The sequence below is a fragment of the Trachymyrmex cornetzi genome, unplaced genomic scaffold, assembly GCF_001594075.2.
Source record: "Trachymyrmex cornetzi isolate Tcor2-1 unplaced genomic scaffold, Tcor1.1 scaffold220, whole genome shotgun sequence".
In the NCBI taxonomy this organism is placed as follows: Eukaryota; Metazoa; Arthropoda; class Insecta; order Hymenoptera; family Formicidae; genus Trachymyrmex; species Trachymyrmex cornetzi.
In genome coordinates this window covers 507,054-521,921 of record NW_017296848.1, presented here as the reverse complement: position 1 = coordinate 521,921, position 14,868 = coordinate 507,054, and the positions used below count along the sequence as shown (strand labels likewise).

Below are 14,868 nucleotides of genomic sequence, written 5' to 3'. Positions count from 1 at the left end.
TTAATTCCGCCTCGATGACGATCATCGACGCACTTCGGCCATACTCGACAGTCAAAAAAATATTATCATTAACCTCACCTCGGGTCACGATATATATGTCGCGAAGAGTTTCAAAAATTACATCTTTTTATATTTGATATTTTGAATATTAAGTATTGATCCACCTTTATTTGATATTTTAGATATTAAATATTGATTCACTTTTGTTTAGATTCTAACTTAATTTTCATCACAGACATTACAGGATGAACGGAAGAAATATTAGTAGTTTCTAAATATCGATAGAAAAACCGATCATCTTTGGCAGATTAATCTGTCTGAAAAGAGATGTTGTTTTTTATTTGATTTTTATTATCATTTTTTTCCTCATTGTGAAATTACGTTTAGTTACGTTAAGATTAAATCGGAGCCGAGTATATTTGTTTTTGCGAGTATATCGCGTGCCCGAGGGGTTAAAATCTTCTAACACACAACTGACAACGCAATAAACGAACAACGCGTAACGTCCTAGCGACGTCTGATCAACGTCTATTAACTACGTCAACGTTAATCTATACAGTATATAACATTTAACAGACTATTAAGCGGTATTAGGCGCGATTTCGAGGACCAGCCGAACGACACCTAATCACTCGAATTAACGAGAATCTTGATCAACAGGATTGTATTCGAGAAGTAGAAGGAAGTTATCTGGAGAATTATCTTATTAGTTACTCGTAATTGTCAGATACATATCTAATAAAAATTCCCAAATTGAAGAAATACAACAAAAAGATTCATGTTAAGATAAAAAATTATTGAACTTTTATAATGCCTGTTTTTTCAAAAAACAATCAACAAGTCGGAAACACGAATTTAAAAACAGTTTCTTAAACAGGATAAAATTTGACGTTGTTTTACAACACAATTTTTACATTTACTTTAAATGTAAACTTTGTATCCATTTAATCCACATTATTTGATCGAATTCAATTTCCCCTGCATTTCTCCCCGTATTATTTTGTTTGTCTATTTCTAAAAGTTGCACATATATATTCGCAACTTTTCAAAACTCGCTCAGCTTCTCCCGAATATAATGAGCTTTCGAGCTTACATCCTTCTACCTTTCGGATAGAAATACCACCCATAACTCTCATAATCAATCAACGGCGCGATTTCGCGCCGTCGTAACACGGATTTCGCGCGAATATAATATCTGTGTCGAAACGTGGGTGTAATGTCTGTGAATGTGTCTGTGAGGTAATCGTTCACGCAACTACACCGTGTGAGCATGTAGATCCGCCCTTCTCTCGTTGCACTTTCTCGCGCATTCCGCCGAATTCAACTCCCCCTTCTTCGATCTCTTATCAATTAAGTAAGCTTTATTTTATATACGATTTGCGTTAGTTAGTTTGGCACATTGCGCGATTCGTTCGTCCGTTTTCCCTCAAATAGTCTCGAAGTAACCACCGACGCAACGATGTGATCATTGAAAAATAAAATATATATTCTTTTGCTTTCTTTCTCTCTGCGCCTTATCTTCAGGGGATGATAGCTCTCGCGTTTCATCATCTCGAGCCGCGTCCAAGTGGTTAGATGGACGATGATCGCGCAATTAATTGGTGAACAGTTCTGTGACTGGAGATCCGGGAAACGACGTTGCCAGAGACTGTCCGAATGTACTGTCCCGGTGCTCTCGAAGTATATCGGCTACTTGCTTCCTATCGAACTGCGTTTTGTTACAAGAGGTATGTACAGCGGTATGTATTTGTATATATATACAGTAAAGTGACTTTCTCGCGGCAGTCTCGTGCCGATTTGCGGATTTCGCGCGCTTGGAGAGGAAAGTTCGAGAGAGCGGGTTGCGACTCCAGCTAGTTTAGCACGAGAGTCCAGGAACTTTCCAGGATCCTTTGTCCCATGGTACCTAACGCGGTTTTCGCGTTAGAGCGCGGCCTTCCGAAGGGCCCACCTAATTCAGGATCTGGCAACGCCGACCCGGAATCCCTCCGGCGTCCTCGTTTCTTCTCCTTTCGAAGCGTTTGTCTTCGAGGTGTTATTTTGTCAGCGGGGGTGAAGTGAAGTTCCCACCACCAGGGCCAGGTTAATCAATTAGCAGCTGACCGACAGCTCGGCCATCCGAATCGAGAAACTCGAGGGAAATCGTTTGTCCCTTCGAGGGGGCTGTTTTTTCAAAGTCGGATCTTTGGGAGATTTGATTGACGATCCGTCCGGTTGGTCTCGATCGGATTTAACGGCGGTGACGCTCAAGCTGAATCGCCGCCGGCCGAGCTTTGGTCAGGTTGGGCTATGGTGGTTCCGGCTCGGAGGTGGGAGATTCCTGCTACGCCTCCAGGAAAATCAGTGCCGTCGGCTTCGGTTCCAAGTTGCTCTTCTTCGCCTCCACCACCAGGAACTCGATCTCGTTTCGATCGCGGCGCGCGAACGACTCCGCGATCAGCCGTGCGACCTCTTGATGGTGAAGTCCTGCAAGTAACGTAGAATTAATTATTGTTGAAAGAATTAAATTTAGCTGGTAATTAAATTCTAAACTCGTTTCCTTACTTCAAAACGACGTAACTCAAATAATTAAATAACAAAATACGAAGCAACTATTTATGTGTTGTTTAAACCAGTGCAATGGTTGAGTGACTTGTATTACAGCAATGACAGTATTTTGTTGCTTATATAACTAGACTGTTTTCTTCAACATTCAACCATGAATTTTTTTATGACAACTGCATCACTCGGTAGGTTTAGACAGCATGTCCTGACGTAGTACGGATAAGTCACTGTCACATCTCGAATAATTACTCTAAATACAAATATAAATTTAGTTGTAATTGCCTTGACAATTGGTTGGTTCAGAAAAATTACGTTGATGTGATATAAAGACTGGTTGCTAAAAAATTAATATGAATTTAAAATTAATATTTTTTTTATTTTTAATGCAATAATTATTTCGTATACATATAAGCAACAATATAAAATCTTTTTAAGCCATCACGATTGATGGAACTATACAGGTAAATACCTTATACATGTAAATGATCTCTTAACCAGTTTTAAATTTTGATTATCATAACCGGATCACGCATAACTACATTGGCGTAGTTGACACATTAAAATAAAAACGTCACATCAGTCATACACATACCTCTCAACAAAGATAATTAGAATGATGCTCTATTGCTTACAACTAGATATTTATGGTATAATGTGAATTATCTTTTTTTAAGTAAAAAAGGAAAAACTGTTTTTTAACTTGAAAATGATTGATTATATACTCTTAATATGATCAAATGTCATTTTTGTCAATTTCGTTTCATGATTAAAAAAAAACATTTGTTTTTATTTGCAACGATTATGACGATTTTTTTTTAATAATAACGTTTTTTGAGTTATGACGATTTTTATGATTTTTGATGAAAATAAATTAGTTCATGATAGATAACATTTCCTTAACTCATTCATGATAATAACTTAAAAATCACGTTTTTTTAGTTATATTATTTTTGAAATAAGGAAACGATTATTATTATTCATTTAAATCAATTTTTTAAATTCTCTGTCGCGGCCATGTGGAATTTTATACCTTTCATCAGCAATCTAGGTCGTTGAGTTTCAATGCAGATTTTTATATTGTTTTAGACTATAAAAATTTTAGATATAAAAATCTGAAATCTTGCATATTTGTGGAAGAAAAACTCTTTAACAACGAGTTTCTACTATCACGGTTGTTTTTGCGCGAAAAGGCAGCTTTGTTAAAGTCCTTATAAAAATTTAACTAGATACACATAGATTTATAAATAATTTTGTCGGACTATTAAAATAGTTATAGAGGATGCTCAAGAGTTGATGACACTACTGCAAAAAATTTTAGCATTCTAGCAACCAATTTAAGTGTCCTATATAATTATTTTGATTGCCAAACAAAATTATTTTCAGATCTTTATATAGTTAAATTTTCAGATAAATATCTCAGTAAAACTGTTTTTTCCGTGTAGAATTCGAATATATTCACTTACTTTTTATAGATTTAAATTTATTTATCAGCATTTACAATCAAAATGACAAGCTTCAAAATCCAACTTGGCCAGTGGAGGGTTAAAACGTTATTGTTATTGGATCGAATATATCATTATTGTTTAAATTGTTTCATTACAAAATTAAATTTGCTTAAGATGAAATATCTTAGCACTATCAATCAAGAGAAAGTTGATCTTTTTTCTCTGAAATCGAAGCTCTACGAATCTTCAAACCAATAACCATAATTACAAATTACAATAATAAAATTACTATGATAAAATAAGAATATAAAATGTTTCGCATAGATCTGTTACGTTTTGATCTTGCTTGGTGTTACCTTCAACTTTTTGACCATCGACCTCGAGAATGAGCTGTCCGACTTCGAGGCCGCCAGCTTCGTAAGCTGCTCCGTTGTCCTGCAACGAATTACCGTATGCGTTAGTCATGTTTACAGCGTAATATTGTTTATGCCACCGTAAATGGCGTCGACGATAAATTCGCCCGCGACGCATATTAATCGCGCGTTTCACTCAAGTCAAGCTTCATTTAAGTTAAGCGCTTGCCATCATAAGTAACATAAAATATATATTTTGTCATAATGTATTTCATTAAGAAGCTTAAGAAAATGTTAATTGGCGTTATTAGCATACTCCATTTTTGCGCATAATTATTTATGTAGAGTAAGCTAGATAAGAGAAACAGATTTGCATATCTAATATCAAGAAAAAATAATCTTTTTAATTTTTAAGATCATGTCCGGATAATATTACATCTTGAATTAATAAACGCTTGAAATGAACTAAATAAGAAATCGGAACATATTCTTATTTTTCAGTTGCAAATCAATAATACGTGAAATATCTTATTATTAATCAAAAGGTTTTTTTTTGTCTTAGAAACCTTAGTTCTGACATTTTTAAATGGGTAAACATAATTACGGTAATGGAATTCTTTACTGATTCTTAATGAAGCACAGACAATTACACCCTAAACATTATTAGCTCTATACTCATTTGGCTCTAATTTCTTTTTAAAATTATTTTAATCTAACTTTTCTTACAATTAGTCTCTTTCTTTCAAATGACTTTCCTTCTACCCATCTATAACACTTTACCCTAAATCTCCGATATACACCCTCTTTTATTCTTGTTCCAAATAACGTTTTCTGGCTTTGTTCTGGTTTCCCTTTAATCCAATTTTCTTAATTCTACTTTTACTATTAATTCAATTTCCCACGGCTTTGCTTCAATTCTCCCTTTGATCCAACGTTTGCCAGCTTTGCCCTAATTTATCGTAACTTCTACGTTAGATATCCTGCCAGAAATAGCTTTAAAACTATCAACCAGCCCACGCTCAGAATTACCTGTTTCACCTCATAATTTATGTTACGATTTATTGATGGAGCGAACATTACAAATCCCTGTATTCCAAGAGTTCTGAAGATCTCTTTGCATAACATTTATATTTCTATGTCTTTGATTATAACCGATTTTATATACATTTTAAAATACGAGAAATTATTTATGTCCAATTTAAAGCGAGTGAATTAAATGAAAAAATAAAAGTTAAGATGCAATCAAGGGGGGAAACACATAAAAAAAAATCATTTTATTCCTAAGAAAAGTGATTACTCCATTTACTTTCTTTCTTTTAAGCAACGGCTACCTTTAACAAGGAATATTTTCTTGATAATAATCTTAAAATTTACTTATTAATTTTAGAAAATTTCATTAGTCTATACTTAAAACGAGAATTTATTTTCTTCTGAAGAATGTTGTAAAATTAATCGAAGAAGCGACTTTATATCATATGCAAATTTAATCTGATAATCTTGATCGCAGTATTAAATTTACTAGGGAATTCAAGATTTTGAATAAATTTGATGCTCGCGATAAGCTTATGATAGATTTGCGGATACATGAACTTTTGAAATACTTGGAAGTAATTATTATTTGCACACACTGAGAGAAAAGATATAGTATTGGTAACGAAAAAAGAGAATTATTAACAAATCGTCGATTATCATTGAATTACTTTGTTAAAATTACAAAATACAATATTTTTTTGTAAGATCAACAAAATTTTTTTAACAGTACAAATTTATTTGGTTACTCACGTTTTGTAAATACCAATGTAAAATTTGATTGCCATTACAAAATAAGTATTCTTTTAGTAATTTCAACAAAATAATCCACTATGATAGAGCAAGGAGTGTTTCGCGGAGCTATCAGAGATGGCGTGTCTTCTCGTAAGAGAAATTCAACGTCTACCTCTAGAAAGCCGAGACGATTAAAAACTAATCTCGTGGACTTTTCGGTTTTCACCACACCATGATCAATCATGGTAATTATTTTTTCAGAGCGATTACTAATCTCAATTGCTCTAAATCTATATATATTTTTCCTAACCTAAGGAAATTCAAAAACGTCAAACATAATCACTCTGTAGAAAATGAGAGATATTTATATATTATTCATTTTGTTCCGGTAACAAAATGTTCTATTTCTAATTACAAAAGATCTATAAACATCATACAAAACAGTTTTGTACCATTAAGTGATCAGTTTAGTTAATAAATTGAACAAATTAATATTTAAGATCTATAAACATCATACAAAACAGTTTTGTACCATTAAATGATCAGTTTAGTTAATAAATTGAACAAATTAATATTGTCGTGGTAACCAACGGTTTGATTGATCAAATATATCAACAAATAGTTTTTGTGTCAGTAACAAAACTTTGGTTATTGGTACAAAACATTTCTCTCAGTGTATACAGTATTTATTTTTCTACATACACTACTGTTTGAACTCACGTGTATGTTGATGATCCGGGGCAGCGGGTGCTTGGTGTTGGCGCCGCCCTCGATGGCGATGCCTAGAATCGACTTGGTCTTTTTCACGGTGATCCGCAGATTGCCCTGATGATCGGGCACCACCAGGGCGCCGTCCTCCTCTCGTCGCTCCGACATCTCGCTGCGGGTCAGCCGCTGCACGCTGTGATGCCGCCGCGGCGGGCCTCCCGCGGTCCCACCCACGGCGGACCCGCTGCCGGAGCCACCCTCCTCCAGCAGCTGCGCCTCCTGCATGTCGAAGCTCCGCGAGAGCTTGTGTGCGAGCTCCTGGAACGGGCACAACTTGCATTCGGACGACGGTAATCGAGCATCAGGTCTCTTCTCCGGCCATTTCGCCGGATACGCGTCAGCAATTACCAAGAGCCGTTTAATTGTGCTTTGATCACATCGTGAATCTTTGAAACGTAGTGTTGCATTACCATATTTTAAAGTAAAATTAATAAATGTATTAAGTAGATTTAAATCTTTAATTATGTATGAATTACGAAATTTTAAAGTTCCCAATTTTCTTTTTAAATTGCACATTAAAATTAAAATAAAGTTACGATATTTAATAAGTTACAATAAACTCCCAAGTTTTGTCTGAGTAATAAAATTCTAAATTTTTTTAATTGTTTTAAATATAATAATAATGTTACAACATTTGAGAATTATGTTTATTATTTTTTATCGTTTTTGTAATGAGATCATAATTTTACTTACAGAAAAGGATGTAATGAGATTTTTTCATGAATTTCATGAATTAAACGTAGTTGCTGTCGCGTACCCAAAATATCATCTCAATGCACACACACACACGCACGACGACACAGCACATAAGAGCTAAAAAGGCTTATGCTAGCATATTCGCGTGCACGCTGCAGTGGAAGAGCGTTCTGGTAATCTTCACGCAGCTTCCGAGATACAAGTGTCGTAAGATATCTGTGCAAATAATTCGTAATAATTCACGAGCTCTCGTATTGTTAAAACACATCTCTCCGCAAGAGATATTCCGAGCATTAATTCCGAAGTAAAATGCAAAAGTACTGATCGGAAGCTGATAGAGAAAAGTGTTCGAAACGGATGCATACACATCGTTCATAAGTTCGAGATATTTGCAATTTTATCGCGTCTCATGAAAAATTAGATTAAAAAAAAAATCTTTTAAAAATTTTGAAAAAATTATGCAAATCGAGAAAATTATATGACAAAAAGTTTTTTTTCTTCTCTCTTTTTCCATAAACTCTTTAAAGTTAGAAGAAATTTTGTAAAAATGAGTTCAGAAAGTCTACTTTAAAATATATTTTATTAACTTTTTTCTAATGATGTTTTATCGAGCACTTCAAAGTAAAACGAAAATATTTAAAAAAATATTAATCTTTGATGTTTTATGTAATTTAGGAACAAGATATCGTACAAACGAAGCTAAAAAAACAAACTTGCATCTCTTCTCTTTAAAATACATTTTTAAAAACTTTTCTACAGTTTTTTTTTCATCAAGATACTCAACTTTCCATGAAATGCGAGAAAATATTGCAAGCGTTCCTGAACTTAAGAACAATAAGGCATATAAATATGTGTATCTTTCTTTGAAATGCATTTTATCTATCCTCTCGATGTTTCCTCATTTCACATGCTTTATCTATCGTGCTAAAAATGAAATGGGAATAATAGCAAAGAAATGGAAAGATATACTTTAATTAAATATCTATATTTATGGTCATTTTGACTCGGTCATTTTGGCAAACCTTTCGTAAAAAGGTGGTATTCTAATGCAGGGAGATATGTTAACACAGTAATTAGGCAATTTATACTTGTCTCACTTTTATTTTATCATTTATAAATAATTTCATCCAAATAGATTTAATAGAGAAATAAAGAGGCATTTCGGTAAATAAAATAACAAAACTCTTCGACTTTCCCGTTTTCCTTGCATTCGATACGGTTCTATTGTTTCCATTCCGCTTTTCCTTGCGTGCAACATTACGTCACCTGTGTGCATGTATGTGAATTATATGTGCTGAGAGACGCGAGCATATAATGTACACGTACGTGAAAATACACCACTATATATGTTGATATGTATTAATATATATATACGTATAGATCACAAGAATATATATCGAAAAATTGAGTCAACATGCTTGCTGATGGCAGGCTGATAGCAGTCGAGTGTTGGTGCTCGGAGAGAAGAGAGAGAAAGAGAGAGAAAGAGAAAAAGAGTGGTAATTGTAGTGTGGTGGTGGCGGTGGTGTTGTTATCACAACTAATTGCCGCTATATTTGTGGCCGTCAGCGCCGGTTTCGCTTACGATCGGCTTACCGTTGTTCGAGTGCGCAACAAAAAACGGTACATCGATTACAGAGACGTTACCAATCGCGACACTATCGTCATAGCCAGCTAACAAATTGTGCAGTTTATTTGTACGGCTAATTCTGACAATTCTAACGATGCCGCTAACAAAATAAGAGCAGTTATCGGGTCTTTTCTATCGATTGAAAAATGTTTCCGTTGAAAATAAGAGAGATCAAACTGACTGGAGAAAAAAGTACGTATTAATAGAAAACGCACACATATTGTCATCGAGATGTGAAGGATGTAGAGCATAAAATATGTAAAATAATCTGTACACTGAGAGAAAAGTGTTTGGTATTTATGACTATAATTGCATGGTAAAATAATTATGATTAGAGCTCCATTTAAATAATTATTACTTTATGAAGTTAGTAATAATAATTATATTCATGGTTTTAAAAAAATATATATATTTGCTACTGAAAATGATTATAAATGATATTTTTCGTGGCCAACTTAATTTTTTTATATTTATGTAAAAAGTTAAATAATAATAATTATATTTATTTTGTAACCATAAGTATAATTATTATCACTAAATTTTATATATATGGATATAAAATAAAATATAATTGTTTTCGAAGCAAACTGTATATATTTTTAGTATAAAACTATAAATATTATTATATTAACATTTTTTTTTATAGCAATAATAACTACAAAAATGGAGCTCTTAGTTATTATTTTATCATGCAGTTATGATCATAAATACCAAACACTTTTGTGCCTGTCAGTGTAGGTATTACTGGATTTTGGTAGAAAAGTATTTACACCATTTGCTAGGTAATAGAAAAGACCCCAGTTTTTTTTATCTATTCACGAGACTTGTTTGAACTAACACTTGACAATCATGCAGTTGGGAAGACAATGATCGAGATACTCGTTTCAAAAATTACTATGCAATAGACATAATCGCTATGAATTTTATTCACATGAATTTTTCTGGTCTGTAATAAAATAAGCTTCGATAACTTTTAGATGAGATTCTCAACAAATTACATGACAAGTACAATAGAATGTACACTATTGTTCTACCAAATTAAACTTTAATTAGCGCTATAGGAGACTCATATATTTATTGACTGTAACTAATTAAATCAATTATGCTCAATTAAGCAGACTATACCGTAATTTTATTGGGGATCAAAATTTAACTGGATCGTGTACTGGATTGAAATATAGATTAATGCGACTGTTCTAGCGAAAGTGATTAATTTTCAACATTTTTTTATCGATCGCTTAAATTGTCGAGTTCACGGCCGGAAGGCAGAAAGATCGTGTTAATTAGATCAGCTTGTTTTCTCGAGTGAAACGTAAAGCGAGAATAGTGAAAGTGCGTCCACTCGATGGGCAGCGAGATACGCGGATACACGCACGTGCCCACGCATGCACGCATGTCGGTACAATAAGTTTTGCTCTTCCCACATGGCGTCTTTCTTGATTTTTCTGCCCGAAAGGAAGGTTTCTCTTTCTGCATCCACTCACGATTTTCGAGCTTGTACAGGGAAACTTACATTCTAGACCAAAAATTTGAAAATATATTTTAAAAATCGACATTTTTTATTACTTACTCAACTATTCATAATAACGTATTTTTTTAACAATAATTCTTTAGATTCAATAATTATTATTTGATCTGAATTATTAAAAAAACATGGTTGATACTATATTTCTGGTAAAATCTACTAGAATTCTTATTTTTACCAGAATAATTATATTAATCAGAATTCTAGTTATCTCTCTTAACTAGAATTCTAATAGACATAACCAGAAAATTCTGATTCGTCCATTTTCCACCAGAATTACTGTTTAATCCAACCAGATCATTTTTCTCAGTGTATGGATATTTGAGTAAGTAATCCTGAAAATGTCAACTTTTAAAAAGTGATTCTAAACTTTTGACCTAGATTTCTTTGTTTTTCTTATTTTACGTTGTCATCCAAGTTGGTACGCGTAAAAATAGATTAGTCCTGAATCAGACAAGATTTCTCGCCGGTTTCATTTGGATAAAAACGATCACTTTCTCTCGCGCTATGATAATATCTTTCTTTTCTCGAATTTAATTAATTTCTTTTACGGATATATTTCATAAAAACGTGTCTATTAACAAATCAACTGGGGATTTAATATCGCTTTACAGCTCAATTGTTTAAGTAATTAAAATAATTATACTAAAATCCATATCTCGTGAGGCTTCTGTTTTGCCAAGTCAATTCTGGTTCTTATGTGAGTAAAGTGATGGTGCATGCCAAGACATCTATGTGAATATGTTCAGCGCATATACATCCCCGTGCCCGTAAATACGTGTATATATAGAATGTCTCACCCAATCAAGTTTCAATTAGAGATTAACTCGGCGACGAAGTTAAAGACAACTCGTTCAGCGAAGATTTCGCAATGGGAGGAGAATTATTCCGCATCGCAGCCATTTCTCGCAGTCGTTTCGCAGAAGTTATATAAACAGACACGTAAATCTACTTTACAGGAGAGAAAAATATTCTATCATTTTTTAATCTCTCTTGAAATACAAATTCGCGATAACACACCTTGTTTCACAATTTATTTCTTTTTTTCAACATTTCTTTCAACATCACCTTCGTGATTTTAATTTTCCGTGAAACTCTCACGAGCGTAAAGCTATCCTCGGATTCCATCAAGCCTGCGCTTTAAAATCCGACACGAGGAAGATGAGACGCTCTGTGTATATACGTATAATTGTAAAATAGTGATCGTGCTAGAATGTAAGGACAAATCGTAAAAAAGTAGCATGTGCAAGACATCTAAGATAAAAAACACGTACAACACCTAACGCTATGTCGACTAAACTCGCTAGCTCTAGGAGCACAAGGATACTTGATCGTATGATTGTGTGTGAGAGAGAGAGAGAAAGAGAGAGAAATCTAATTAGGAAGAGAACTCATGCCGAAGGGAGCAGACGTTTCCGGTGGCTCTCGAATCGCACCGTCGCGCAATTTCCGCCGCGTCGTTTACCTGTGCTTGTTTACCATTTTTACTGTGCCGTTTATCGCAAGTCATTGACAGTTATTTTTAAGAAAAGTTAAACAAATTATTACGATAATTAAATAAACTATCCCGGCAATCTTCCGATAATCTGATCGCACGCACAATTCGAATGATTTATTAGGTAATCGTTACTTTTTCCGTTAAATTCTTGATAATTTGTCACGATTCTTTTTTTTACGATGCCATTTTTCAGCGTAAACGTGACCCGGATATTTCAAGCGCAATCGACGTAACCGCGAACCTCGCCGGAAGTTTACGATGTCTCGTTGTTTCAGGATAATACGATTTTTATTACGAAGCTTTATTACAACAGTGCAGTCCTCTCTTCCCCCAGTTATTTTCTCTTTCGCCTTGCCAATTATATTTCGTTATAACTCAGAATTTGATTCTAGTACGACTATTCGTGCGGAAAGAGAAACTTGTAACTTTGTTGGGAACTGATAATTTTACGTGAAGAAAATTTAATTCCTTTTATAACGTACGTAACGTAACAATAAGTAACAGTAAAGGAAAAAATTTCGAAATATTGTAATTTATGAATTATTAAAAATAAATGTATGAATTATAAAGATACATTTTTTTAAAAGAAAATTCTATGAATTATATTGTAAAAATAAATTTATGAATTTTAAAAATGAATTTTTAGAAATATTAAAGAGAATTTATAAATTATTGAGTAAATATAAAAATTTAGTATAAATTTGCAAGTAGAAAACAGATTGTCTTTGATTTAACAAAATATAAGTATAATTTTTGTTTTACACAAAGAAGGAAATTATTCAGAAATAATTAGCGATGGTAATTATCACTATCCGTTGTGATGTCACACGATGTTGAATGCGTTTAGCAACTTAGATTATAAACTCGATTACAATTTCGCGTTGCATTGTAATTTTTTCGCGGAGATGTTATCGAGATTTCCGGCGAGATCCGAATGGAGTGTTCTCTATGTTTTCTCGCTCCGACACGAAAATTGCTGCTCGTCGCTGATTGTACCTACTCCCTTTCGATGGAGGCATAGTCGATTATCAAATTCACGTCCTAATTTTCACAAGGGCGCCCATAAAAGACGGATCGTATAAACTATTTCTCAAAAATTCTTTTAAGCAAGGGATTAAATATTAAAACATTGAGATTAACAATTCAAAAAAGCTGAAGCCAGGAAGTGAAATCAGAAGTTAAAAGTGAAAAAAATCAGATTTGAGAATTGCAATATTAAAACGAAGAAAAAAAGGATCGAAGCAAATAGAATCTTAATTTGGATTAAAAATTGATTCCTACCATATTTTAAATATTAAATAAATAAAATTTGAAAAATTAAAAAATCTAGGCAATTGAACGATAACACCACATTATCGATAAAAATAAGCAATTAATAATATTATATATTTTATTTTAATATAAAATATTTATGTGAAATGTATATTTACGGAATGTATATAAACACGAGGCTGAAGTATCTTCTAAAAGTATCAAATTCAATTTTCGATGAAAACTTCTCAGATGTCCTTTCCGATCCATTTTTCTCCCCTTTCACGGACACCCTTGTCCTCTCACCCTTTCGCGAGTCAGTGCGAAGTGTCAAATTGCGACGGAGAGGAAAAGGAATCGAGGAGGATAAAATGAAGGAAGGGAAGGGAAAGTGGAGAGAAACGGAGAGATAAAAAGAAACCGTGCGTATCAAGAGAAAGAGAGTAAGAGATTCTCGCTCGATGGGAAAACTTACGAGGGGCCTGGCGCCCCAGTACCAGGATTTGACACGTTGCGTCAGTCCACCGAACAGGTGGGACCTCCAACCGAAACCTCCACCACCTCCTCCACTCTCCGAGCCCCTCTCCTCCCTGCTCTCGAGCTCGTCATCCTCCTCCAAATCGCGATTCCTGTCGCCGGCGCCCCGTCTCCCGTTACCGATCATCTCGGCGTCGCTACCCTCGCAACCCCCATCGCTCTCCTGCGTCGCGACGTCCGCGTATAACACAACCGGAAATGCCTCATGTTAGCGCCCGTTCCGCCCTTTATGTTACTAGCTTACGCGAACATTGTGGACGGTGTGAATTCCAGTGTGATTGGTAATTGCGTCGAATTGCAGAGACAAGTGAACGTATGGGTCTGGGCACGAGAATTGTCGTAACACTTACTTAGACTTTAGTTGTATAGACGTAAATAACGCACAGGCTTTCACGTATGACGTACAACTTATTACCGTGTCTCCAACAGACGGCAATAAGTCGTTTGTCATACGCCAAAGCTTGTGCGTTACTTACGTCTACAACTTAAGTCTCTAAATAAATGTTACGACAATTCTTGTGCTGAGACCCTGAGGCTGATATTTCATGTGTGACGAGGCTTTTCCAGCCTGTTGATTGGTTGCGGAACAGAGAGCTCTTTGGATCTCTCTGTCCTTTACTTACGTCTACAACTTAAGTCTCTAAATAAATGTTACGACAATTCTTGTGCTGAGACCCTGAAGCTGGTATTTCATGTGTGACGAGACTTTTCCAGCCTGTTGATTGGTTGCGGAACAGAGAGCTCTTTGGATCTCTCTGTCCTACACTGTTAGAAATTTCTCAATGAATTTTAATTAACATGTAAAGGAAGCATGTGGTTATGCACGAAATTAAATGTAATGAATGATGTAAATAAAA

General features: G+C 34.4%; 1 protein-coding gene across 1 annotated transcript in view; it reads right to left on the bottom strand.

Moving 5' to 3' along the window:
* Nucleotides 1-818: 818 nt before the first annotated feature.
* dysc (whirlin protein dyschronic) overlaps nucleotides 819-14,868 on the bottom strand; it is a 122,946-nt gene continuing 108,896 nt past the window's right edge. Inside the window, exons 13-16 of the mRNA XM_018505929.1 lie at nucleotides 13,950-14,174; nucleotides 6,827-7,132; nucleotides 4,346-4,424; nucleotides 819-2,466 (exon numbers count right to left, since the gene is read on the bottom strand). Coding sequence (XP_018361431.1) covers nucleotides 2,324-2,466; nucleotides 4,346-4,424; nucleotides 6,827-7,132; nucleotides 13,950-14,174 — 753 coding nt within the window. The 3' untranslated portion in view covers nucleotides 819-2,323. The remainder of the gene's footprint in view (nucleotides 2,467-4,345; nucleotides 4,425-6,826; nucleotides 7,133-13,949; nucleotides 14,175-14,868) is intronic.